At 45.2% G+C, this 27,409-nt stretch overlaps 1 protein-coding gene across 3 annotated transcripts; it reads right to left on the reverse strand.

Annotated features, from left to right (window-relative positions):
- Nucleotides 1-33: 33 nt before the first annotated feature.
- Nucleotides 34-26,483, reverse strand: MAN1B1 (mannosidase alpha class 1B member 1). Of its 3 annotated transcripts, none has more exons than XM_078603359.1 (14): nt 26,466-26,483; nt 23,291-23,500; nt 17,332-17,422; nt 15,974-16,080; nt 15,163-15,236; nt 14,156-14,256; nt 13,101-13,289; nt 12,216-12,364; nt 11,053-11,241; nt 9,958-10,148; nt 9,338-9,458; nt 8,787-8,981; nt 7,198-7,329; nt 34-3,603 (listed from the first exon to the last, which is right to left on the reverse strand). In XM_078603359.1, exons 2-14 carry the CDS (start codon nt 23,381-23,383, stop codon nt 3,400-3,402), a joined length of 1,836 nt encoding a protein of 611 aa, XP_078459485.1. In that variant the 5' UTR covers nt 23,384-23,500; nt 26,466-26,483; the 3' UTR covers nt 34-3,399. The 3 variants fall into 3 exon arrangements, with proteins under 3 accessions (XP_078459485.1, XP_078459482.1, XP_078459484.1); XM_078603356.1 differs by lacking the exon at nt 26,466-26,483 and adding an exon at nt 25,609-25,751; XM_078603358.1 differs by lacking the exon at nt 26,466-26,483 and adding an exon at nt 25,532-25,733.
- Nucleotides 26,484-27,409: the final 926 nt, after the last annotated feature.

Here is a 27,409-nt window from a genome sequence, read left to right on the forward strand (position 1 = left end):
TTACATTCAGAAATGATATATGTAACAAGGATGAGCAGAACAAAGCACAGACGTCTTTATTCGTGAACGTAACGGTAGTGATCACACCTGTAAACACACACCGCTCCACCACCCCTTCACCTGTGCACACTTTAATCAATGGATGCCCACATTCGGTAATGTGAATTCAGTTGGACATGAGTTGCAGGAAACCTGACACCCGCAGGAACCGGCAATTCGATGAAGTCTTACGTTAGTTTACTTGACAGGTAAATTCATTATACAAGTGCAGACGATCCCCCCAAAAATTCAAATCTAAGGTACAGCAAAAGCAATTACATGAACATCATACCCAGCCACATTAGAATGAATTGCACACCTTTATATACAGCATTAATTTACAGATCATTTTTATCACTGCACCTGTGAGCTTAGAAAAATAAAATCAACATATAATGCTCTCTTTCAACTCCTCTTATTCTTTTAAATCATCTGGCACAGACTCAATTATATAAGTTGGCATTTTGCAGCCGTGGGATTATAAATTTAATCAAGTATAGTATATACAGTGTATGTTACTGGACATCAAAACCATATTGAATGACATCCTCTTGAGCTCAGAATTATGCACCCACTCTTAACATTTCTGCATAATCGCTCCCGTCCCCTGCACGGAAGTTCGCCATTAATAATTTGCTCATTGGTTTGTGTCGCTAATAGTGTTAACCAATCCATTATTTTAACATACCTAGATTGTAGAGAGGCAAGGGGTTATTTTAGGTTTGTATTGGGCTGGGGTCGGCAATCTGCAGCTTCGGTGCAGCGTGCGGCCTCTTTAAGGACTGCCCCGTGACGTCATTTATTAAGAACACCACCGTCTCGTATACACAACTACACAAGCATTGCCGGCTGTTGAGATATTGAGACAATTTTAACGAATTTGAAAAAAATAAAATCTTTTTGTTGTTTTGGTTGGGGACCCCTGGTATAGGGTTTAAAAAAAAATCTCATTGTTCGGGAATGATCGTTGTAAAGCATTGCCTTGGCTCATCATGCAAGATGTATGCATTACGCTTTCTACAGGTTATTATTGGTTGCACGCAATTAAGGGTTTAAAACCTCGCTGGCTATAATCAAGCGTGGCTCAAATGTGCGCAGAAAAATCATTGCGTCTGAAATTTAACGCCAGAAATCTCGTTGCTCGGCTGCAAAGCTGCCAGTTACAAATTCGGCACAACATCGCACCTCGTCACCGCCAATGAAAAGCTGTCACAGGGCTAGATTTGAAGCTTTCGTGACTGCAAGGATTCATATTCTTAGGTTTTTTTACCTACGTGACTTTACCGAAAAAACCTAAGAATATGTCACAGGGCTACCACAATAACAAAAAGACGACTCGTGACAACAAAAGACACATTTCCGTAACATTTCACGCGGTGCTGCGAAATCCGTCGCTGATATTACATTTGGGAACACGCAAACAGAATGGCAATCGAGTTGAGATATCGATCTCAATTGCTTCCATTGTACAGTGCCCCTACCTGCAGCATGCACAAAAATGACCGGAAAATATTTACACCCAAACACATAGTGTTCATATATGCCTGGTCGACTTTCGGAAAGTTTTGCCATTGCACAATGCCTCCCTCGGGTTCTCTTGTGTTACCAACGCGTTCAGTTTGAACTCGGCAGAGTGCAACAGGCATGGGCCACGGTGGTTTCTCTTTGCAGGCTGCATGAACGATTGCAACTGGCAATTATGAGCACTGTAATACAAGCCCAATGGGAAGTGATCAAAACTTTGGCTGAAAGGTGCTGGGCAAGCTTGGGCGAGGAAAAAAAACCCAAGCTGGATCATTCTTGCCCGAATGGATTTTCTCATAATTTACAGAAAGTGTTGGATTTAAAAGTCCAGTGCCCATGTGCAATCACAGAACATAGGCGTTTTTTTTGCCCGTAAAAAAAATTAAGTTAAGTAAACAGAAATAAACTGGCCAACAATCACTCCCAAAATTAACCAGACACCTTGACATTAACATTAAAAGGATTTCAGTAACAATTTTGATTAATTGTCAATAAAAAATATTCATGTACCGTAAGCTAACATCATGACTCCATTCCACCCACATGGAGTAACCGGTTCAGGGTTAATAGAGCACTCCGGCATGCTAATGTGCCCATACGCATACATCTATGAAAGTGGTGAGTGAGGAGTCACTGTTTGAAGACATGTGGCTATTGTATGCATGGCCCCTTTGTCAATCCACTGCTGGATGATGGTCCCCCTGTGTTGTCAAGAGTAGTGGGGGCTGTTTGACCATACCTCACCACCATTTTTCATTGTGGTTTGGTGAAGGCAGGGAGCATATCTGTGGGAGCATAGAAGTACAGCACAATAATCGATTTTGCTGTGCTGCCCACTGTGTAGCCGGGCAGCCGTACGAAAACTTGTTTGTGCATGGTGTTCACCTATCCAACTAATATCCGGGCTCAAATCTGCTTAGCTTCTAAGATCGGATGAGAATGGGCACATTCCAGGTGAGAACGTTGACACGGCAAGGGGTGAAGCGGTAACACAGTGGTTTACGCATTACTGTATGAACCTGACGATTTAAGTCAGATTCCTGGCCACAGCTATAACATCAGTAGCGAGTGAGATCTGAACAGGTCCTGGGCACCCTCCCCATCACTTGACTAACCAGCACGGCGAGGTTATGTTAAACAACGCCCATGATCAACATGCCTCGAGCAGCCCTTTGTGCAGTAGTATATTTACAAATGGCTGTAAATTATGGACCATCTGAAAAACCAACATGGTTTAATATTCACAAACTGGAACAAATAAGTGCCTTACAGGTACGATGTACACTCAGAAATCAAGCGAAACGGGCAATGAATAACATTCTCACCATAAATTAAAGAAGCTAACACTTTCGTTCGTGTGTTATTACATTCACAGTACTGGAGATGATTAGCATTAATTTACATTAGCCCCTCTGTGACAAAATAACAATTACACCAAAGCTGTGGTTATTTCCCTCTTCTAATGGAGCATATTATTTTTATCATTACATATAGGAATTAACACTCTTTAGGCAAAACATTAGATTCTACTGTTAAATCAGCACCCCAGCTTAAATGGATAAAATTGGAGCAATATTTGTGATATGGCTACACAATACATTCCAAATCGAGAATCCTCAATGCACCACAGCATTCACCAGTGCTCCATCCACTCAATACAAGACACGGGGATTCTTAAAGCCCGATGACAACGACATTTAAGCCATTGGTGCCACAAATGGTCACCACAGAGTGGATGGGTGGGTGGTCGGGTGTGCGGACAGATTGGTGGAGACTGTGTCCTAGTAGGGCCTAACCCCACCGGCCCACAGGAGGAGACATCCCCACTGCTCCGCCTCAGCCCTCCGTGCGGATGGGGAAGGCGTGCGCCTCGGTGTTGAACACATGCTTGTCGGGTGAGAGCAGCGCTTTGTTGTCGGAGAAGAGCAGGAAGAAGTACTTGAGCGTCTCGCCAAGGAAGAAGCTCTCCATCTTGTCGCGGGGCTCCGGGTTAGAGGGGCTCCGCACGTTGTTTATGGAGGAGTAGCCACCCGTGGCGACCTGGAAACGTGAAACACACCGGCGGCCCTCGTTTATACATTTGGAGCGGAAGCAAGCACTTTGTAAATGTGAGGCATCTTAAACAAAATAATCCTCCAGTGAATTTCGATTTAAAGCTTTCGTGACTGCAGGGATTCATCTTCTTGGTTCTTTCGGTAAAGTCACGTAGAAGGGAAATAATAAAATAATAAAAATAAAACATAATAAAATAATTCTCACGACGTTTCGGCCACAACGCAAGCAGCCGTCCTCAGGTGAAGTACAGGTCTGTCGGAAAGACAGCGTCTGAATGTTCTTCACCTGAGGACGGCTGCTTGCGTTGTGGCCGAAACGTCGTGAGAATTATTTTATCATGTTTTATTTTTATTATTTTATATTTCCCTTCTACATGACTTTACCGAAAGAACCAAGAAGAAAAAAAATTCCTCCACTGATTTGGCTGGGTGGCTCAGGATGCAAGAGCAGTGAGCCGGCACTGCTGAGACCCTGACTGCAATTTGGGTTTAACCCACTCGTCAATAAACTGGGCTCTCAAGTGTAGCACGTTGATGGTCAGAGTTCAGTCAACGATGACTGCACATTTAATTGTTTTTCACTTCGTTTGCCAAAATCCCAGTTCTGAGAATCAGAAAATAATTGGTTTGACTGCTACATAACAAACATCTCTCCATTTAAAAGTGAGCACCCTCGTGTGGATATCTAAACAAGTAGTTTAGTGACCTGGATTCCATTCCCCAACACAGTGTGATGCACTGCTCCAACAGAGTTGCAAATGAATGCTGAGTCTCAGGACGTGATGCTGATGGCATGAATTTAATACATTTTAAACAAAAAAAAACGTTGTCCTCCAATTAGCAACATGGGAAATATTCTTCAGATGTGACAATGGTTAAGCAGAGTTATTCATCTTTCGGGGTTTCATTTAATACTCATCAGGATTAATGTCCATGTTGAAAATAAAAAAAATCCCAGCTCAGCACATCGTTACTAGTCCCAGCCTTGAACAAAAATACAAACTTTCCACATTGCTACAAGTTGCATTTGTAATCAATGCATTAAGCAACTGTGGCCTACATACACAGTTATGCCAACGGCCACATTCATTAATGAATGGAGCATGGCTTATTTACACCAGCTTTTATTGAATGTATCAGTTTACATACACCGTGTACACTGTATCAACAGTGGTTAATCGACAGCCCCCCCCAATGACTATCCAACTCGCCCAGCCTACTTGGCGATACCGACACACGTGTAATTAGTGTTTGGAAGTGAGAGAAGTCTGGCGTAACAGTGACGACAATCTGCGTGGCAACATGACAACACAATTAGAGCTTGTCGTGCTGCGGCACTCTTGCACTGCCGCAGTGACTCAGAAGCAAACAGGCATGGGGTGACTGGTACGAGAGGAAACGTGCATTTAGAGAATTTGGCAAGCCACTTCAATGAGCTGTCATTTGGGCCAGATCGCTTCTGATAAAAAAGCTATATCGCTCAGTGGGCCGTAACTAGTAAAATAAAAAGTTTAGTTTGTAGTTTAGATTGAGGTAAGCAAGTAATGGGAGACTTTTACGAGAGGCGGTAAGTGACCGGTCTCTGACGTTATCTGCTCTGGCAAGTTCTCCAAACGTGGGTTCGCTGTCACCCCACTCCCACACTCCCCCACCACCCCTTCTCCCCACCAACCCCTGACCCCCATCTTAACCTTTCCCACATTTGTGTGCGCTGGGGCCCGTCGAGTAAAGCGGCTGTTGACTCTCCGCGCTCTCGGGCCTGCCCCAGCCTGTCCCCTCGCCCCCCACAAAACACGTGCACTCGCGTCCGCGTGGCCGACCGACCTTGATGTGCGCCGCAATAGCGGGTTAAAGAGCAACTTCTCATCCACTCCTTGCGGCTCTCAGCTCCTAAACATTAATATGATTTCACCGTTGTCTTGCAAGAGCCACCGTTAAAAACCATTTGAAGCAATCGTATCTCTACCCGCAGTGCTGCCTGCTGCTTGCTGGCAGGTTGTTTTTAACCTCACAGCACTCGTAAAATGATGTTACCGTGTGAGTCAAGCAGCCAACGAACCTCTTGCAACATCCTTTGTTATGTATAAGTGTGGTGCTGTAAGTCAATGTTCCATCATGCTATGCTGGCATGGTTTGCATTGCTTACTTAATGAGTGTAAATCCGAATCAATATTTTTTTATGATTTCTGAGCTGGTATTCTTGGGTCTTTCGGTAAAGTCACATAGATAGGTTCAAAGAAAATACAAATAAACATTATTTGAACCTATCTACGTGACTTTACCGAAAGACCCAAGAATATGAATTCCTACAGTCACGAAAGCTCAAAGTTCTGAGCTGATAGTAGCATTAGTGAGAGTTGCAATTATTTTTTGGCTTAAGGAAAATATAATTATTTTTTTATTAACTCCAGTTATCTCGCCGAGTCTCAAAACACATTTTAGGCGAGTCCTGCTTTGGGATGCTTGGCCAACTATAAGCAGGGTTCGTGTGAGAGGAAAACAGAGTGCCTGGAGAAACCCCACATATGATGGGAAAGCAGCTCTCAAGCTCCATCGAGTAGCTTGGCAACCTACACGTTGCACTGCCTCTTTGGGACCTCAGAAAAAGTGTATCAACAGAGACTGATGACAGTGAGCAATGATTAGTGAAAGTGTACCACCAAGATGATTCGGATTTTTGTTTTCAAATTGAAGAGAGAAGTAAATAACGCTAACGTTGACTCTGATCGAATTAAGTATGATACAAAATGAACGAAAAATTACAATTTGCAATAAAACACAACTGGAATTTACACACCATGTATAACTGCATCTCTAGATGCCAAAGAAAAGTTGGTATATTTATTATATAGAGAGGCAGCCGCTCATAGGCAGAGAAAAAAAAAGAAAGGTCTTAAGCCTAGACTTAAATTTCGATTTAAAGCTTTCGTGACTGCAGGGATTCATCTTCTTGGTTCTTTCGGTAAAGTCACGACGTGAGAATTATTTATTATGTTTTATTTTTATTATTTTATTACTTCCCTTCTACGTGACTTTACCGAAAGAACCAAGAAGAAGCCTAGACTTGAGCACGGACAGGGAGTGATCGCCACAGATAGTTTGGGGAAAGGAGTTCAAGGCTATGCGAGCAGCAGAAGAGAAGAAGCGACCTCCCACCGAGTGAAGGTTGAACGGAGGCCTCGATAGAAAGTTTTGTTTACTGGAGCAGCGAGTCCATGCAGGGCAGTAGAGTAAACTAAACTATTTTTTATTTTACCAGGTAAAGCCCACTGAGCTATATAGTTATTTTTCAGAATCAACCTGGCAAAGAATGATAGCGCAATGAAGTGGCTCATCATGTGGACATTTATACTAGCCAAATACTATAAACGCATGTTTCTGCAAACTCCAAATATACAGACGTCAGGGTCGGGATCGAACCCACGACCTCCTGTACACCAAGCAAGGTAGTTAACATCTCACCACTGTGGCACCCCTCATGTAAGACGTGAGGATAAGGATGGAATATGACTGCTAATACGCTGTTTGTAGTGTGCACTCATTGAGGACTGTGTTAATGCCGAGCCATCCGAGTACGCACCCGTGTGTATCTCTGGAAGCTCTGGAAGATCTCCCATCCCCAGTCCTGGTACTTGACTTTGTCGGTGAAGCGATGGAGGTAGAAGAGGCTCTCCACCGTCTCGGGTCTCAGCAGGTTGTGCCTATCAGCAGGCTGTAAGCATACAACATCCACCATGGTGCTTGTACCAGGCTAGGTGCAGTTTGATGCCAAATGAAGTGGCAAAGGCTCACTGGCAGGAAGGAGGTCAAGACGCACAAAACTTGTGTGTGTTGTGTGAACTCCCATGCATATAACCTGAACAAACTGTTAGGCCATGCTGTTAGCATGCACCTACTTAGGCCTGCGTGGCACACAAGGAAGAGCTGTGTACAGCACTACGCTAGACCGGCATCGTCTTCAGGGTAATAATAATGGTGACACACTGCACCACATACTAATTTAAAGCCGAGTTAATCTCGAGGAGCCCAAGGACTGGTTAAGTTATCACTGCGATGACGTTAGCCGTGGTTGGGAACTGAACTTTGTTCTCCAAGTTCGTAGCAGAGTGCGCGATCCACTACGCACCCCCGCTCTTCATCCTTACACGTGCTCACATGCGCACACATACGACAGCATGCTACGCATAACTCACTCTTGACAGGAAGGGTTATAAGGTGCACATCTGTGTTTATTTTAAGCTTTAAGAGCTTGGATTGTATACTCATGTCCTGCAGGGAATGTGACTCGATCGGCCGGTTACAGCATGCGTTGAGAGAATTTTCCCTCCTCTTGCTGTGAACATTATCTGTGAGTGCTGAGCATTATGAAGTGTTTGTCAGAGTCCATTAGTGATGGTTCTGAATGAGTGCTATGTGCCTTCATAGCATACGACGGTGCTGTGACTTTGCCGACAAGATCGGGGCAGCACTCCCACTCACGTGAGACTCTGCAGATCATGGAATTTATTCCGATTAATTACTTTTAGGTTGAAGTTTATTTTGGCAGAATAATGATAACTTCCGACAGTTTCACTCATTTCTCTTTCGCCTGATTAAAAGTATAAAAATATACACATGAGTTTTATGGATATTCTCTCAATGCAGTTGTACTTTACTTATCGGAAGGAGCAACTCCAACGCAAGAGATGATTGATGGGATGGTGTGCAAGCTTATGCATGTGTGTGCATTCAGGAGCAAACATGCATGCATGAAACTGAATGTGTGGGTGTGTGGGTGTGTGTGAATGTGCATTTGCATGTGTGAGTACGTAAATAGGTTTATGCACACGTATAAGCGTGTTGCTCATGACTGTGTGCGTAAGTATCTTGCACGAGCATGCGTACGAGTATACGTGCATGTCTATGCGTACATGTGTGTGAATCTCCCAGGAGCATTTATATTCCTGTGTGGCTATGACTGTATGTCTATGAAAACAAGTGTGAAAATGTGTATGTATGTGTGGAAACAAAGGCGGCCAGGCATGGTGTTGGGCACCCACCCCCTCGTGTGCCGTGCCGGCCTTCATAGGCGCTACTCGCTAACAGCACTTGCATCAACAGTCTGTTAAGGATACACGGGGATCTTTGTCTTTGTACGTGTGCATATGTGTGAGCACGTTCTCAACCGACCTTGACTTCGATGTCGTGCGTGCTGCCCGCCTGCATGTTGAAGTGGCTGATCTCGGGGCTGAGGCCAGTCTCCATCTGCTGGTACATCTGGTAGCAGGTCTCCAGCAGCTTTTCAGCCAGCTCCATGTGCGAGGGGTCCAGTCCGTGCCGAGCTCCCAGCGCTAGCGTCCCCGGCAGAAAGCAAACCAGGTGGTCCTACGAAAGTGGGAGTAGAGAGGGAGAGGGGACGCTCAAACGAATTCAAAGGTGTCTCATTCAGCCTTATGTACTCTGTTTGGCCCAGTGATGCTGTACATGTACAGCTTTTTTCCACCATTAAGCAAACCTGCTTTTAGCCTCAACCTTCAAACCCGTTTAGCCTCTGTGATCTAACGAGATCAGCGCGGTAGGCTACGTACGGTGTGAAAGAAGTTCAACGTACATACATATATCAGGAGCATAGGGAGAGATTTTGGTGTAGGCGAACATATGCTCGTTTTTAATACACAGCAGCCTTAGCGGTGGGCGATCAAGGCAGGATAGTGAAGATAAGGGAGGCGCGATGCACTCACCATTTTCGGTTTGAGAGCCCCACTGATGAGCTCCCCAATGAACGTCAGGTGGTTGGGCTGCGACGTCCCCAGCAGGTGCTTCTGCATCCCGCTCATAGCCTCCAAGTAGCTGTTAAGTAAGCTGCACAAGGAAACACAGCACACAGCGGTGCATGCGCACAAACTCATCAAGACCCAGTGAAGGAAGCAAGTTTCAGAATTCCCCTCCATGGGAGCCGTGTTCAGGCTGCCAAAAAAAGGAACAAAAATGTCCGCTCCAAATTCCGGGAAAGTTAAATGTTGTCCGTTTTTTTAAATGATTGTGGGCTAATAGCTTTTTACAGCCCAATTTACATTGGATTTGCATTAACCGTGTGCCTTGAGTGAAGGCACTCTATAAATATAAATGAATAATTATATTGTTTTAACTCGGATACCCCTCTCCTCCCACCGCCCCATTAACCCAGATAATCACATTATACACCAATTTTACCTTCACGCTAATGAAACGAGACGGAACAAAACAGACGACACTATACAAAACGCAACCGATTCCCGATTCGAACCACGGCAATTCATCACACCTGCAAGAAACCGTGCCCCGCGGCAAACACCCAGTACGCGCGCTCGTACACACTCACTGCTTCTCGCGCTTGCCTCCCTGCAGCCACTGCTTGAGCAGGTATTCATAGTAGCTGTCGGCGCGCGCCCCCATCGTGTAGACGCCGGCACGGGAGAACTGCCCCGAGTGCGTGTTGATGAACATGGGCACGAGGCCGTCCAGCTTCCCGCTCAGTCCCAGCACGTGATGCGTCACCGCGTCTGCCGCGCCCTGCACGCCGCCGCATTCCGACGGAGGGCGCTGTCGTTAAGCAGGATACTCACATTTATCCTATTCTTTCCTGAGACCAAACCAGAGGTCGCAACCGGGTACCCGATACCCGTACCCTACCTGTACCCGGCCGGGTACGGGTAGGGTACGGGTACGGCCGGGTACGGGTACCCGTTTGTGACCCTGGTGCGGCCGGGTACGGGTAAGGAATCAAAACCCGTTTGCAACCTCTGAACCAAACTGATAAAAAATGTGCCCGATCTCGTCAAACCTCGGCTGATAGCCAGGGGTTGAGCCTGCACATTGCGTAGATAGGCGACCACCGTACACAACAGGTGTTAAAGGCTGCTGCAGCGCTTTGTTCCCAGCAGGGAGCAGTGCAGCGAATGCCATTGTTGAGTTATACCACGCTACAATGTTGACGCTCTACACCTTCACCAACCCACACTGACCAGCATGAAAAATCATGGTCAACCTGTGACCCACGAGGTGTGTGGGGAAGCGCTCATCCAGCAGGAGATAGACAACACACATGAACATTACCATTCATGGCACTTCATATTAACTTGAAAATAACATATAATTGGTTTTTTCGGGAAAGTCACGTAGATAGAAAATACAATTATTATAAATTATTATTTTTATTTTATGTATTTTCTATCTACGTGACTTTACCGAAAGAACCAAGAATATGAATTCCTGCAGTCACGAAAATTTTAAGTTGAAAATAACAACCTATTATTAACTACTGTTGCAGGCACTGCTCTGTCACGTGAGCGCCAAATGCAGTCACATAGAGTCCCAGCAACGGTCAAACCTCTCGCACCTCCGAATGGCACGGTTGGCTACGTACGGCGCGTAAGAAGTTAAACGTACGTACATACGTACGTACAAAAACACAAACCTTGTACTTGGGGTCGCCAGTGAGGTGGCTGAGCTCACGGAACTCCAACTGGATACTCGTCACCTCAGCCACGGAGCTGTCGGACGTCCACTTGGGGGGGTGCGCTTGACCCGTCCCCAGGTTCACATCCGAGTAGGGCACCTTGGAGGGCGTGTTGAATGCCGGCATTAGCCGGTTTCCCAGGTCAACCTGTCAAATGGCATGAGGACGATAGGTTTTGAGCAAATAATTCTGATCAGCTTCTATCCCCAATTATGCTATTGGTATCATGTGACGAAGAATCCTTTTGGGTCTCTCATAGGGCAGAGCGACCCCCTTGTGTTGGACAAAGGCCCACGGAAGTGGATTCACAGAGCTACCTCTGAGCACGCGACATATGGGACCACAAGGGGGCAGCAATTTCCAACTAGCCCTGCCACTGAAAGTAATGTTCGTTGCATGTTAGGAGGATGATGCACTGACTGCACATTGCTTATTTGGACGTTTATTTTTTGTATACTTGCTGTACACGATGGAGCGTTGCGTGTGGTCCTACAATAACGTCCATTCTCGTCTTAAAATAAATGTTCTTCCCTTTCCCAATTATGTGAAAAGGGTACTTTTGCAATCCTGTTACGATGCAAAAAAAATGTCCACTCAGAATTCTGGCAAAAAGTAGTGCACCACCTCATGTCAGAGAACGTCCCCGGAAGACATCACAGAACTACTTCTAGTACTTTAACCACACTCAGGGTACGTGTTTTATATTTTTCGCAAAGTTTGTTCGTTGGTTATTAATCAAAATAATTTTTTTTATTCTCTGAGATTAAATACATTGAAGTAAAAAAAAACTCGATGGTATTTTTTACCACCTCTAACATTATTTCTTGTCTGTTGTCTCAAGTGTACAACTTTCTTGCTCTATTATTATTGAAAATATTAAATCAGTAAATAATTTGTATCTAATTTGCATACGCCATAGCTGATGCATTCTCAAGTAATGGAATTATGCATATATTGTGAGCAAAAGAATACATGTTGGTGGCTAAATTGATGCGTCACACAAGTCCCCTCTATCTTCAAATGCAGCTGCATTAAGATGCTACGCGAGTCCTGCTTGTGTTGTAGATCGTCACAGGCCTAGTACCACAGCCCTGCGAGCCAACCAGCCACCTCGAACTCACGGCCTTGTCGAGGAAGAGTTTATCTCCCGTGAGGTGGAAGGTGCCCAGCAGTCCCCCCATGATGCGGATCGTCGACTCAAACAGGTTCACGTCCACGTTCTTGGCGAAGTTCAGCTTGGTGCTCACCCACTGCCGCGCCTCCTCAAACTCTGCCGCACACAACATCGCGCCAAGCGTCAACCCAGCGCCTGGATGGTGCAAATGTATACTGCATGTCATAGGAATGCAGCAAAGACAAAGATCCCCCTGTTTCGCCATTTGACACGACTGTTGGGGCAAGTGTTGTTAGCGAGCAACGATAAAGGCCAACGGGGCACCTAAGGGAGTGGGGTGGCTAGCACCACGTCCGGCCACATTTGTCTTCCGAGTGGCCATGTGTACACACCGCAGCAGGCACTCATTTGAGGCCGAGTCGACCTAGGGGAGGCCCAGGACCAGTTCAGATAACCGTCACTGGTCTTGGTGGCCTTGAGCGGGAATCGAACTCGGGCCGCCAGGTTCGTAGCACAGCGTGCTAACCGCTGCATTACCGCTGACCATAGAAATGCATCACCAACACGTTCGCAAACACATGCAACACGTCCGTGCGATATAAACTATAAGGGCAGTATATTCTTAGGTTTTTTCGGTAAAGTCACGTAGGTGACGGTTCCACCTGAAGACGGAAGCTTGTGTTGCCTCCGAAACGTCGTGATTTTTATTTTATTTTATTTTTCTTAATTTTAATTTTTTACCTACATGACTTTACCTAAAAAACCTAAGAATATGAATCCTTGCAGTCACGAAAGCTTCAAATCTATAAGGGCAGTGCTTGACACTCGTGGTGGCGGTGAAGTAAGCAGGACGAGTGGCAAGCGACCGTCCTGCATGCGTGTCTCCGCCCACCGTTCTCGAGGCCCATGATCCACATGGTGTCGAGCGCGTCCAGGATGGTGAGGCCCAGGCCGAACCACTCGCTGAAGGAGTGCGACAATGGCTTCAGCTCGTCGTGGCCCCATGCAAACTCACGGTAGCCTCGCCACGCGTGCAGGAACGCCTCCACCACCGCCTGCTGGCGCGGGTTCAGGCTGTGGACTGAACACAATCAAAGATTCACGAGACTGGCGAAGGCCTTGGCCACGTAAAAGTGTATGCGTGTCGTTTTACTTGTTTACTGCCAAATGCTGGGCATGACGTCGTTTAAATCTGTGTGTAACGTACAGCCCGTGGGTCGGTAACAGTCCACGGTATGGTTAAGACCGCCCTGTGAGCTTCAGTGGTATGTGAACGTTCATCTAACAACTCTGCGGGTTTTTTGTTGCTAACAGGCTAGCACGCCCATTTTTGTTCACAAACGTGACATATCCGCAGATGCGTCATCAAGTTCATAAATAGTCTTGTCTGCCAATGAGACATATTTGTAAATGCGGCATCAAATTCGTGAAGTTTCCAAGTGACCCTCTCCACCTGTGCAGAGCTAGGAGGTTCCCTAATTTGGTACGAGCTCAAAAAAGCTTGCACACGCCTAGCCTAAACAATATTGGCTAAATGATCAATTGATTCAAATAATTCTCATGCTCGTGGTACAAGCATCCAATTGTGCATGTAAGAATCAAATGTTGTTTTGTAAGTTGTTTGTGTGAAACCGTGCAGCCACCATACTACGCACGACTGAAGTGCAATAAAGCATCGAATCATGAATAAAATCGCGACCCCAAATTCAGATAACTCATAAAATTTTGGAGGGGAGCAACCACTACTTTTCTACTGCACAATGAATCCGTCCGTACACATGCAATTCGTCTTGTTCTGCGAAAAGCCAATTTGTGGGTTTAAAAATGTGGGACAGAGTATTGACACCACTATATCTTAATTTCTTTCTGCAACTGAGGCTTTTCATTCAAAAGAAAAATTCAGCACAGTCAAAGGTTGAATAGAGTGCCACTCGCTGTCACGCTTACCCTTATTAGGCTCCTGATTGGCGACTGCACCATGCAAATTGGATTCATCCTTCCCGTCAGCGACGATCAATTTTGAAGAATTCACTCCCAAACCATGATCCCTGCAAGGGCAGCACAAGGAAAGTTCTAAACAGTAAGCCGATACAGTACTTTGGCTCGCAGCGTCTGTAGTGTGGGCATGAAGTTGAGCTCAACAATTAGACTCTAGCGACCAATATTCAACTTTCACTTTCAATTATTTGGATGTCAATGTAAAAGTGAATTTTTATAATACATTTCAAATAATAATATAACTTAACCAAGAAAACCACACTAGCTATACCATTTATTAAGAGGGTCCACTCTTGGGAGATTTAAAGCATTTATATGAGGGGATATCAATTAAATGGGATCAGGAACCCATTTGCAGTACTGCCATCTCCTGGTCAACTCTCAGGTCAGTGAGTGTAGGAGTTTCAGAAATCTACATGATTCACCAACCACACCAATGTCGCCAAATCACTGCATTACATGTGTGGGTCACCACTTAGGAGGTCCGTACACCAATTGTTTAAAAGCAAACAACTGATTTGAAAATAAATGTTTAAAAATTTTTTTATGATTATTTAGATTAATATTTTGAAATGTATGGGCCACGTGTGATCTTCTCAGTGGAACGTTGAAAGACATTAAATATCTTAAGGAAAGTAAATGGACTTGGGCAGAAAAAATCGCGACAATAGACGATGGCTGATCGCTGAGACCGGTGACGCAATGGCAGCCAAAGTAGAGGACGCGCCCAAAAGCTACGACCACCTCAGAGATGGAGCAATGAGATCAGCTCATGTACAGGAGCAAGATGGATTGTGGCGTCGCAGGACTGTGAGAGATAGCATCGGCGTGGGGAGGCCTTCAGCAAGCAGGCGACAGATGATGAATGTGCACAATGTGGGATAGCATTTTCACTAGATTGTGACTAAACAGTTATTATTAGTGTCGGCAGGTGGTGTTAATGACAAGCAATAGACCTGGGTTCCAAGGGCTTGGCAACCTGGCCCTGCTTTTGAACAGGTGGGCCCCTCCGCAAGGGCTTCTTGGGCTTCTGCTCAAATGGACACGCATACAAACACACACACACACAAGTTTGCCACCGTAAAGTCAACGTGCACTTTGCAAAACTAATACCCGTGCACCCCAAAGCGCTGAAATAGCACTGTTATGATTAGAGAGACAGAGGCTGCCTTGAAGGCCATATAAAAACAGCATACCTTTAAAACTTGGCACAGCAATTGTTAATTTTGCGTAGGATTACCTTGGACCACCATTTCAAGTGTGAGCATTCACTGTCCTTATGTAAGCATTGGATTCAGGCTACCAGCACAAAAAGCAACACTTGAACATTTTAGAGACAGCCTTATCATAAGTTAAACAACTTGCTGATGACTTAATGACAAGTGCTCACTGTGCTCTTTATGAACATGGGTTACTCTGATATATGTATGGCCTCTTGTCAATCCATTTCTGGATGAGTCCTAGTCATGGGGGTTATTTTAATGTATGTCACCAATCTGGTCTGTACAGGCCCCATGACAACCTGTTTGCGCATGGTGGTCACCCATCCAAGCACTAATCCAGGATAAACCCTGCAATGCCTTTGAGATCTGAGGCGATCGAGTGCATTCCAGGTGCCAGGCTGTGTGCTGGTATCAAACCTAATTCTGTCATGCAGATCATAAGGACAAACTTCGCTTGAGAATCTGACCGTTTTACCCGACTGACAATTCCCACATACTGGTCTGCAAAATGAATGGTGAAATTCTCAGAGACTGCATGATTTACCGGGTTAAGTTCCTGGGCGACCTGGCGTTGCGCGTTTCTGTCAGGGTCAGCATCGGGAACGTGTGGCTTCAAAGTGCGAACCTCCAAGACATAGCGATGGGATTCTCCTGCCATGCAGACGTGTAACAAGTCAACAGCCTCTCACAGCGCGAATAAGAAGCCAGGGCAAACCGCGGCAGCGTGCATTTCTGCTCAGAAGCCACACCGAATGACGTCAAACCAAAGTCGCAATCCGTATCGAGTATGGATGAAGGGGTCACTGTCATGAGTGAACATTGTGGATTTCGTGAACAGAAACGACCGCATGGTTGTGAGCATCCAAGGCATTTATTGTCCAAAATGGTCTCATTGTTAACCGGTTGGGATTGTTTTGCCAGTCTTGGCTCATACACTCAGCGCACTGGCATGCCTTGTTTGTTTTTAAAGGGTGCAAATCTTGCGGTGCTATTTTTATTTTCAATGCTGGCCCCGGGATTTACAACACGCACAGTGACTTGTTGGGGCCATGGCCAGGATCGCGTTGAATGTTATACCAACTCGTGCACAGCCGTGAGCGTACGCGTACTTATTTAAGTTGTCACAACATTAATGTAAATGGATACACTATGTCCCACGTATATGATGTGGTTTTTGGTGATGCGTAAAAATATAGCAAATTCAAACATAAATTGAAAGCTTCACACCCGAAGCTCAAAATGTGAACAGCATGCAGGGCAATGCTCAATTATTGTGAGCGGTTACTAAAATCTGTACAGAAACGTCATGTGCCAGACATTTGCCACGTGTTTTGTTAAGAAGTAAAATATTAAAAAATATATATTTTTTTTAAACACGCTTTAATAAAATGTACTGTCCGAGCTGCCCCTCCTCCTGCCCCCTTCCCCCATCGCCCCTCCCCTCCTTCCACATCCCCCGCCCCTCGGCGTGGCTCCCCGATGCTTTCCGTGACGTCAGGGACCACGTGGTGATTTACAGGCAACGTGAGTTGAGCGTGAACCCCCGTTACCTAACCCGGGACGTAAAAAAGATTGTTTAAAAAAATATATTTTTAATGATAGAATATAGTATTGTCATCAGTATGACATACCTATACCAAGCTTGCAGTCGATACGACATTGTGAATACGGTTGAAATTGAGTTACAAGATTTTTTTTGAGGATACAACAGACGGAGTTAAATAAAAGCGTGTAATAAGAAAGAGATATACGAGGACACGAAATCCCTAGTTTAGCCAAATATTTTAAGAACTGTAAACTATAATTTCTGAACAGCATGGCACAAACAAGCTAACAAAAGCGTGGTCAGCTTCCATTTGTAAAGTGGCAAGGGATTTTTGTTGTGCATGCAGGCAACTGTACCCTGAAGGTGGTAAGCAGCGAAGGCAGTTCCCAGCACAATGAAGAGGAAGAGAAGGATACTCCGCTGCAGTCGAGATAAGCGCTTCCACCTCTGTAGCAAGAGCACATTTTCACAACAGCAATGTGACACAGGCACACAGCACAGTGCTGCACAATCCCTTACCGAGACTCCAGAGTGCACCGTGTGATGCTTTCAAGGAAAGTGAAAAACACTCGTAAATAATTAAGTGGAGGCAGCATTCAACATTGGAAGAGTACGTGCGACTGCCACCAATGCGGCCTCTCTTCAGAATCCGAAATACATTCTCATACCATTTGCTCGAACCATTTAATGATCCAAACCTACCCCAGCAGCCATTCAACGAACTGTTGTGATTTGGGGGTGTCTAAATTGAAGAATGAGCTTTTTGACGATTTTGTCGTGTGCCCCAAATAGTTGCATGAATCATGTGAACCAATTACATACAAGATACAATTATTGCCATTTATAGCCCTCTGTCAACTCACTTCTGGATGAAGGCATTCCCACACCGTGTTGGTCACGTGCCTTGTTTGACCACACGGGTCAAGAGTGCGTTGGTAAATTAAGGGCCCAGGACCAGTTCAGGTATTACTCATCACTGATGTTAACTATGCCAGGAATCAAACTCAGGACCTCCAGGTTAACAGTGCAGTACGTTACCACTGCGCCACCGCTCCAGCCATATAGGAATAAGAACAATTCACGCACGATCCATGCTTGTACTGTAGTCTGCATTTGAAAAAAAAAGTTTACTTTTACACAGGTGACCTTTGTAAAACGGATGTTTAATTTCCATGGGTTCTCACCTAGTAAAGTAATGTTAATCAATAAGTCACTCATTTTAAATTAATAAAGTGATGCATCCTCATACGCTTAATATGCGTACAATTACGACACCATTAACGCATGATGGGGACACTCTGTCTGTGGAGTGGCCAAACAGGATATTTCTCCTCCGTCCTCATGTAATTGCAGTGCACAGAATGTGAACACCCCACTCATGGAAGGTAGCTGGATATAATTACTGCCAAACAACAGTTTGTGAAAATCCTTGGGAGTGTACGTTGACGCACAGTCTTTTTGTCCCCGTGACGTATGGAGAGTATTGTGAATGTGTAACCGCGCTGGCAGCTGAGAGCAAGGGGAGCAGTGAGTGGGTTCACGACCACGGCAGAGGTTAGGAAACATATGGGCGTCTTTGTATCAGCTGCGAAGTAAAGGCAGCGCTGAGTCACTGTGACGTGCGTCCTCGGCTTCCTGCTGTTACCCAAACGTGTTGATGAGAACAAAAACATACTATGGAAGTGTGAACTTGTTTCCTTCTCTTAGGAACAATTGACATGTGATTTTCGTGTTTATTTTAATAGTACACAGTGATAACGGAAGGCAGGGGGAAGAGGCAGGCGATTTAACAAGCCGTGCGTGGATGACATCAATTGTGCCGTGCCAAAGACATATCTCCTGTAGAGGCTTTAACACAATCTTGGGGCAAGTGCTGTTCGTGAGCTCCTATTAAGGCAGGAACCACACACGAGGAGGTGGTGTGGCCAAAACCATACCTGGCCGCCTTTGCCTCTCCAATGCTGATCTTTATACCACACTAGGTACTAAATTCAGGGATGTATTGACCAATGGGAAGCTCAAAACCGGTTTAAATATCACTCAACACTTGTGTTAACCGTGGCCAATAATCTGCTCCCCACATTTACCAGGCCATGGTTGACATCAGCGGCGAGTGCTTTCTAAACAAGTCCTGGGCTTCCCTCCCTTAACCACTGGGGGAGACAAAGGCAGCCGGGCGTAGCGCTGACCGCCACACCACACTTGTGGAGCACCGAGCCAATCTGGTTAGATGCTCGATCAGCACTGGGGAGACAAACGTGCCCATGCCTGGTGGTGGCCACACAAACACGGCTGAGTGCGATACCAGCCTTGCAAAGATAGTTGCCAAGAGCACTTGCCCCCAGCAGTGTGTTAAAGTTCAACACGGAGTAGGCTTTCACAACCAATATCATCCATAAGAGGTTTTTTGGGGGTTAGATCGCGTTAATATATAAATGTGTCGTTAAACCCGCCACCACCCGACACAGCCAACTAGTAAGGGGTTGTCACGTGAACAGAACGTGGCCAAATCGTCACTAGTCCAGCACTAGTGTATAGTGTAGTAGTGTATAGTAGTGTAGGGGTATAGTAGTGTATAGTGTAGTGTACTTGTACAGCAACACCGGTGTGTTGGAGAGCCAAGCCACGACATTTACAATCTGAGTACGACGTTTCGCCAGTAATTACATACTAGTTATAACGACACATTTATATATTTACGCGATCTCACCCCAAAAAAACCTCATTTATAGTGTGTTAAAGACGACACGGGCGGGTCTTTATGATGCTACACGCACCACCAATACTCAACCACCAGGGGTCACCCTCTCTGTTTACCGAGTGAGTGTGGCCAGCCAATGGAAACGGTGCTCACTGCGTGTCACTCGAGCGAGCAAATCGCACTGTCAGTGGACGAATACAACCGATGGTGTGGGCCGTCTGTATTGGTTGTGGATTTGAAAGGGCGTGGGAGGTGGTGTGGTGGGGGTGGTGCGCCGTTAGCAGTCACGGCAATCCGATTGGCTAGCAGATGGAGTTGCCACTTCGCGAATTCCGTCGTCAGATGGCAGCACCGAGTCAGCACGCCCCGTGCAAAGTGACAGACGAGGCAGCACAGGCCACCAAAGAATTTGAGTCTGTGAATGGGTATCAGAATATTTATTTAGACTGGAGAAATCCGATGAGCTGCAAAGCTCTTTTTCACAGATGTCCAGGAGGCGTGTCACGATGCATCGGATGATCAATTAATGCCGATTATTAAGCTCGTGACAAATGCAATTCATTGTGACATATTTTTTAAAAGATATAATTTGAATAAAATATATGCAAATGATGAGCACAGTTTACATTTAGGGAAAGTGAGCAAACAAAACTATGCAAATCAGACAGAAAAAATAAAATCTAGAGCAGACAGTAGAAAACATATGATCAACTGATACACGCTGAGTAATTACATTATTCCAAATGCTATCAGATTTTTGTATAGTATTTGGTTATTGTGGAGGTCGTGGGTTCGAGCCAGACTGGACGCTTAGATATTTGGAGTTTGCATGTCTCTATCCTCGTGGTCGCTTGGATTTTTCTCTGGGTCCTCCGGTTTCCCCTTCCACATTAAGAAACGTGCGTTTAGAGTATTTGGTTGCTATACATTTCCACGTGATAAGCCACTTCGTTGAGCTAGAATTTATTGCCAGGTCGCTTCTAAAAAAGAGCTACATAGCTCAGTGGGCCTTATAGTTTAGTTTAAATCTCATTTTACAGTGTATCCATATTTAAATTGTAATTAATTTTTGTATTGATATTTCTACATCTGATTAACTGTATCACGATTGTATTGCTTTTATTCAGGTCTACGATTCACTTTTGGTCCCATTAGACTTGCTGGAAAAAAAGTAACATTTAATTTTGCCAGCTATTATAAAATGCAATGATATACAGTACTGTCATATTTATTGATCTAAAGCTCTGAGTCAGACCTCATTTATAAATAATTTAATGACCGTATATGGTACGAATCCAATTCATTTTGAAGTTTTCATACATGTTTTTGAGTCAACTAAATCATGACCTATGATGTCGAATTAACGCCATCATTATTTTAATAACAATGTATGCACAATGATTTACCAAGTGCAATGCAAACCACAATTAATGTATTTTGCCACCATTCTCTGCATATTGTATGTATGTATGTGTTGGAGTTCTTTCGCACGTTCGTAGCCAACCGTGCTAATTGATTAAACACAAAAAAGCAGTTCTAAAGAAATTAGTTTTCAATCTAGAAAATTAAGGCCAGAATAATTAATTGATAAGCTGCAACCACATTGATTAAGTCATTCAGCTAGTTTCAAAGTTAATTTTGTTGAACCAGGATATAACTTAAAAGACACAGATAGTCTCAGTTGCAAGAATGACACTGGGTCATCAAAAAACAAAGCATAGCAATGAAGCAAATAGAACATCAAAACAAAAAGCGTATTACACTGAGATATAGGAAATATTGCACACACAAAAAAAAATCTGTTTTAAATAATACATTCCCTGTTGGCTTGGGCAGATTATGTTTTCAACTGATCAGAGTACAATTCCAAAAATTAAGTTACAGAAACATTAAAGAGGTATAGGATGACTATTATACGAATATGTTAATGGACAAGTATAACTGTAAACTGCAAGTGAAGTTATCGTAAAGATTCGAGAGATTAGCATCAAATTATAATCTAGATGGGACAGTAACCAAGGACAGATTTGAATCAACGGAATTCAAGGTGTTTTTAACAGAGGAGTGATAATCATGAGTTTTTTCTCCTTGGAGTGTCTAAGATTGAGGATTTTGGACCTGTATAAACACTTTGGAAAAAGAACGAGTTAAGTGTGTATGCATTAAAGATTAACTTGGCCCAGTGAATCTCCCTCTCAGTTGATCCAAAGTGGTTTTCGAGGTTGATTTGTATATGATGTCAACAGTCTCGGAGAGGCAGACGTAGCAGCTGTCGTATGTTTCCACGTAGAAGTGGAATAACAAGATTCGTTTCTCTTCAAACGTTTGATGAGGTATGAAGTTGACATAAGAATTGAGCCAGATGTAAAGATAATTGTGTATGAGGAAACATTTAAAATTGTTGCACTGCAAAGAGTGGGTTATGGACAAGGTTCAATCAACCCAAGTTCCAGTAGAGAAAATTAAAATATATTGTCTCGTGTATCACATCAACTAGGCTGTCCATGGATGAACCTAACAAAAGAATAGCGTATTTCACATACAGCATGTAAACCTTAGTCACTAAATGCAAATATGCACGATAAAGCATAAAAAATACAAACAGGTGATCAGATGGCTGAGCTGGCATCAGAGAACTTGGTGTCAAATTCAGGCAAGACATTGTGATTTAACACCAGGCTTTCAAGTACAGTGAGTTATGTTCTCAGCCTGGTAACCAATAACGACACCAAAAAAACAAATCTATCACATTACATTTGGTTATGCAATTAAATCTGCAAATTTCCAGCTCCGAAACGAATACAAATAGGTTTAACTGTGTAAAAAAAAAGTTGCTTGATGGGATCTTAGAAGTGGTTCTGGTATCCACTTCCACGGGTATAACGTAAAGGTCTGCACCACTCCACGATAGTTCCGCATCGGTACTGTCTCTAGACATTGGGATCCACGTGTAGCTTGCGTGGAAATTACATTTACTTAATTAACTTAATTAACCGCAGCTTGCCAAACACCAGCCATTGCAGCCCAATATTAACCTAAATTTTTTTCTTTACAATCTCCAAATTTCATTTGCAGATTTATCTATTACACATCACAGCAGCTGATGACTGGTAAAAAGGCAAAACTGGACAGTGATGAGTTATAAGGACTGGGATTTGGAAAGCCATACTTTACATCACATTGCAACTCAATGTTCCATTGGCATACAGAGGTGTACGTGGATCGTTACATCTGAGGTGGACCATTATGCAAAGCCTGGATGCAAATCCACTGCCAAATGAGGGACTATCTATGCCGTGTGGATTCTGGGGGTTATATGACCACACTTCATGCTGATCAATGCAGGTTGAAGGCAGGGTGAAAATAAATTGGAGCATTTGAGTTCAAAATGGTTTTGCTGCACCGCCCTGTGCTGCCCAACACATAACACTGCAGCCCTATGCCAACCTATTTGTGCACAGTGATTACCAAGCACTATCCAGGCTCCAAACCTGCTTAGGTTCCAAGATGCGATTAGATTGGGCACATTCCAGGTATTTAGTCGTAAGCAAGCACCACCTCGTTTCAGTGCACCTTTAATGCCACGATGGACACGAGAAGACCCATGGGCTTACCCGCCAGCACGACTGACTGCGAGGCGCCTTGGCGTTGCTGTAGCCACCATCCAAAGTGACGGATATGAAGTCTCGTCGCTGTGGGTTGTACATGGCTGTGGTGCTCTGCTCTGCGAGTGCGCTGCTACGGGAGCCCGGCACTCATCTCCGCTGCGGGGATTTCTTCTTTCACCATCGGTCGCTGTTCACACCGGCGGATTCCCATTCACCCTAAAGCGGGGGGGAGAAAGGCAACGTTGCAGTGGTGAATCCAGTCCAGATGTTCCCATGTGTTTTGCCCATTTGACATGCACATGGATAAGATATATTTCGGTCTACCTTGAAAATAAAGACATAGAAAGACTCAATGGGCTTCCACACGCATTAATTAATGACTCTGGCCTGAATTTTGACTTTTCATGAGCTGTAGTAGCTGCCTTCGCTGGAGCGATCATATGTGGCCAGGTCGCTTCTGAAAAATAAGTAATACCACAGTGGGCTTTGCCTGGTAGGAAGGGGGTGGTTTAATTTCATTGGTATGTGTTTGGGTGATTTTTTTGTTATCTTTCTTGTACTTTTCACGACTATCATGTTTTTTCTACTGTTTGTTGTTGTAGAGTTCTTACCAGCCCCTACTGGACATCTGCGAAAAAGAGATTCTAGATTTTAAGCTTTCGTGACTGCAAGGATTCATATTCTTAGGTTTTTTTCGGTAAAGTCACGTAGGTAAAAATTTTTACATTTAAATTAATGAAAGTAAAATAAAAATAAAATAAAAATCACGACGTTTCGGAGGCAACACAAGCTTCCGTCTTCAGGTAAAACCGTCACAGCACGATAGCTGTATCAAGTAAGAGAAATTCCAAGAAAACAGTCCTTGTATATATACTGGTTGAGGGTGGGAGGAGCCAAGTAGGCCCTTGATATTATTATTGTGAGGTTCGGTGCAGCTGAAGCACGCTGTTAGGAATGAGCCTTTGTTGTGTAGACTGGTTGAAATGGGAGGTTCCAAGAGTTGTTAAGGTGCGGCTGATGTAAAGGTGCGTGTAAATGGGACTGAAAAAACCTAAGAATATGAAAAAGAGATTCACAGCTCATCGGATTCCTCCACTATAAATATTCTGATTCTGATAACATCTCTACTTCCACAGTGCTCTCAGCGAGTGCCTCTGTACCCACAGAAGCTTGTGCAATGGAAAAAGCGACATTACAAAAATGTATACGACAGAGCAGGTGTGTGTGGCATGAATAGGTATCCAATGCCCATGTGCCACGTAGTACAGATCACACGACGCCCAGTTAAAACAAACTTGACAGCCATACCGTAGTTTCATTGTATGCAGCACTAATAACTCGTCCTGTTATTATTCGTGTTACCTGTTCCTATCGTTCGATATGATTTCATGTCTCCTTTTAGACTCGTAAAATCACAGTACACTATATACTATACGGTTCTGGAGTCATCGTTAGGTACAATTAGTTAAGCTGGCTTTCCCTTGCTTTATTTTACACTGGTGATCCCACAACTGCATACAAGGATTAACAAGCAAAAACAACACAATATAGTGCAAGTAACAGCTTTGTCCAAATTCATTGAATCAAAAGCCACACGAAGACAACCCCCCTAGAAAACAATCGTATCTAATGATGCAGTATAAAGCGTTCTTGATTAGGAAATAAAATCATCTTCATGCCACGATCAGGAGCTACATCATGGTGCAGTAGTGCCGTCATTTCCTTGATTCACAACCCGCCCGTGACTTTGAATGTCTATTTTCTTATCGTCTTCGATATCCTGTGGAACACGGGGGGCACGGATCGATAAGTTCACGCAATACCCAATAAGCATGCCCCCCCCCCCCCGCCTGAGTTCGATTCCCAAGTCCAGGTTTAGACATCAGCGGCGAATGACATCTGAATTGATAAGCATGGTAAAGTATGAACGGATGATGAGTTATCATCATTACCAGTACAACCTTATCACAAGCATGCCGATAAATTAGACATGTTACACCGCGTTTGTCATCAACAACACGATCCCATTAAATTACCGTGATCCGGCATCTCCAACTACATTACACGATCGTCATTATCACGATATCACATCACCAATAGACGAGACAATCGATACCATAGTATCCCTACATGAGATAACGAAAGGCGATACATTACCCATCACCGCATATCGTTATCACTGCAGGTTGCTTCTGATTTGGTGGTCACTTTAAACCCAAACACACCAACAAACGCCCACACACTCACCCGATGGCAAATGCAGCAGCAACAACAACAAACGACTGACAGCCCAATTAACTACTAATTGATCCGCCCTATCTCACCGATCGGTGATTTAATTGATTGCGCCGCGTCGTGGCGGCGACCCGAGCTGATCGCGCTGAGCGGCGGTGGTTTGGCAGCGCGCACGCCGCAGGGAAGACGTCCGCCACGTTCATGAACCCGCCCCGGGTCACTCCGGGTGACTTGAAGCCACGAGAGGGAGCGGCCATCTTACGTAGGGAACTCAGCCACACCCATCAAACCCCACCCATATCCACCCCCCCTTCCACCAACTCCCCCCACATTCCCACCCACCATCCTCCACAATCACCCCCCCCCCAACAACCCCCCCACATGCCCACCCACCAACCCCCCCACCAAACCCCCACATCCCCACACCACCAACCCCACCGACACTCACCAACCCTCCCCCACATCCCCACCCAGCCACCCCCCCACTCTAACCCCCACCCACCCCACCCAGCCCCCCCACACCCTCCCAACCCCCCCCCCCCCACGTCCCCACCCACCAACCCCCCCCCCCCATTCTAACCCCCACCCACCCCCCCAACTCTACCCCCACCCACCCCAACCCAGCCACCCCCAACTCTACCCCCACCCACCCCACCAAGTCACCCCCCTGCCAACTCTACCCCCACCCACCCCAACCCAGCCACCCCCCCCCCCAACTATACCCCCACCCCCCCCCAACTCTACCCCCACCCACCCCACCAAGCCCCCCCCAACTCTACCCCCACCCACCCACAACCCCGCCCAACACCCCCCCCCCACCACCTTTTCGCCAACTCAACGGGAAGTCGGGAACCCTGCAGTGACGACGTCATCGCCCCGCCCACTCACGAGACGCGCTGATCCCCCTTTGTGACCCTCACGCAAGATGGCCGCCGAATGCCCCTACCGGCGCGTGACGTCACGCGCGACGTCACGCGCCGTCGAGGCGTTGCCGACTTCTCGTGCGAGCGTCGCTCCGGCGTCTTGTTTATCGCTTCCCTGGTGGTGGTGGTTGTTGTTGTTGTTGTTTCTACCGCTTCCGGAAGACGCTATACTCGAACGCGTCTTCGAGAAGGATGCCCATCACCCGAAACGTTTACGATTCTAGATGTGAAGCTTTCGTGACTGCAAGGATTCATACTCTTAGGGTTTTTCGGTAGTCACGTCGGCAAAATTTTTTTTTTAATATAACTAATAATAGTCTTATTTCTGTTATTTTTATTATTTACGATTGCCACTCGAACGCGCGTGCATATTCTGGAAGAGGTCTGTCACCCGAAACGTCGCGCCTATGACAGTACACATATAATACTGTACAACGAAAACCCTTCCAGTGTATTGCTGACGAACGTGTTGAGGTTTTTAGAAAGCAGAAGCGGTCGTTGTATTCGGGCACGACGGCAGGGCGCTTTTGCATGTGGCATGGACCCAAGTAAAGTGTTGAGGGCTACTGCGTGGTTGCTTCCACAGTTCTGTTCCTAAAATATTGACGACACGTGGTAAGTTCGCACATAATTACTTGTTAAAGAGTGCTAAGTGGGGTTATGAGCAGGACCCATCCACCTCAAGTGCTTTCCACCTGAACAACCGTGCATCAGATGCCACCCTTGACGTATCATGTGGCACTGTGACCCCCCCCCCCACTTCCAAAACATATAATTGGTTGATGGCTACAATTCTGACCTTCAAGACCCCACGTCAAACAGTGGCTGTGAAAAAAAACCCCGAACCGAGAATCGTCCTGCTACAGGAACTTGCAGAAAGCACCTGGAGAGACCCACGGTTGATTGTGTTCCGAACTGCTGCCCCTTCACTACTGAGTGGTAAAAAATATATTTAAAATACTAAAAA

This window comes from Lampetra planeri, chromosome 20, assembly GCF_965212315.1.
Source record: "Lampetra planeri chromosome 20, kcLamPlan1.2.h2, whole genome shotgun sequence".
NCBI classification, from domain to species: domain Eukaryota; kingdom Metazoa; phylum Chordata; class Hyperoartia; order Petromyzontiformes; family Petromyzontidae; genus Lampetra; species Lampetra planeri.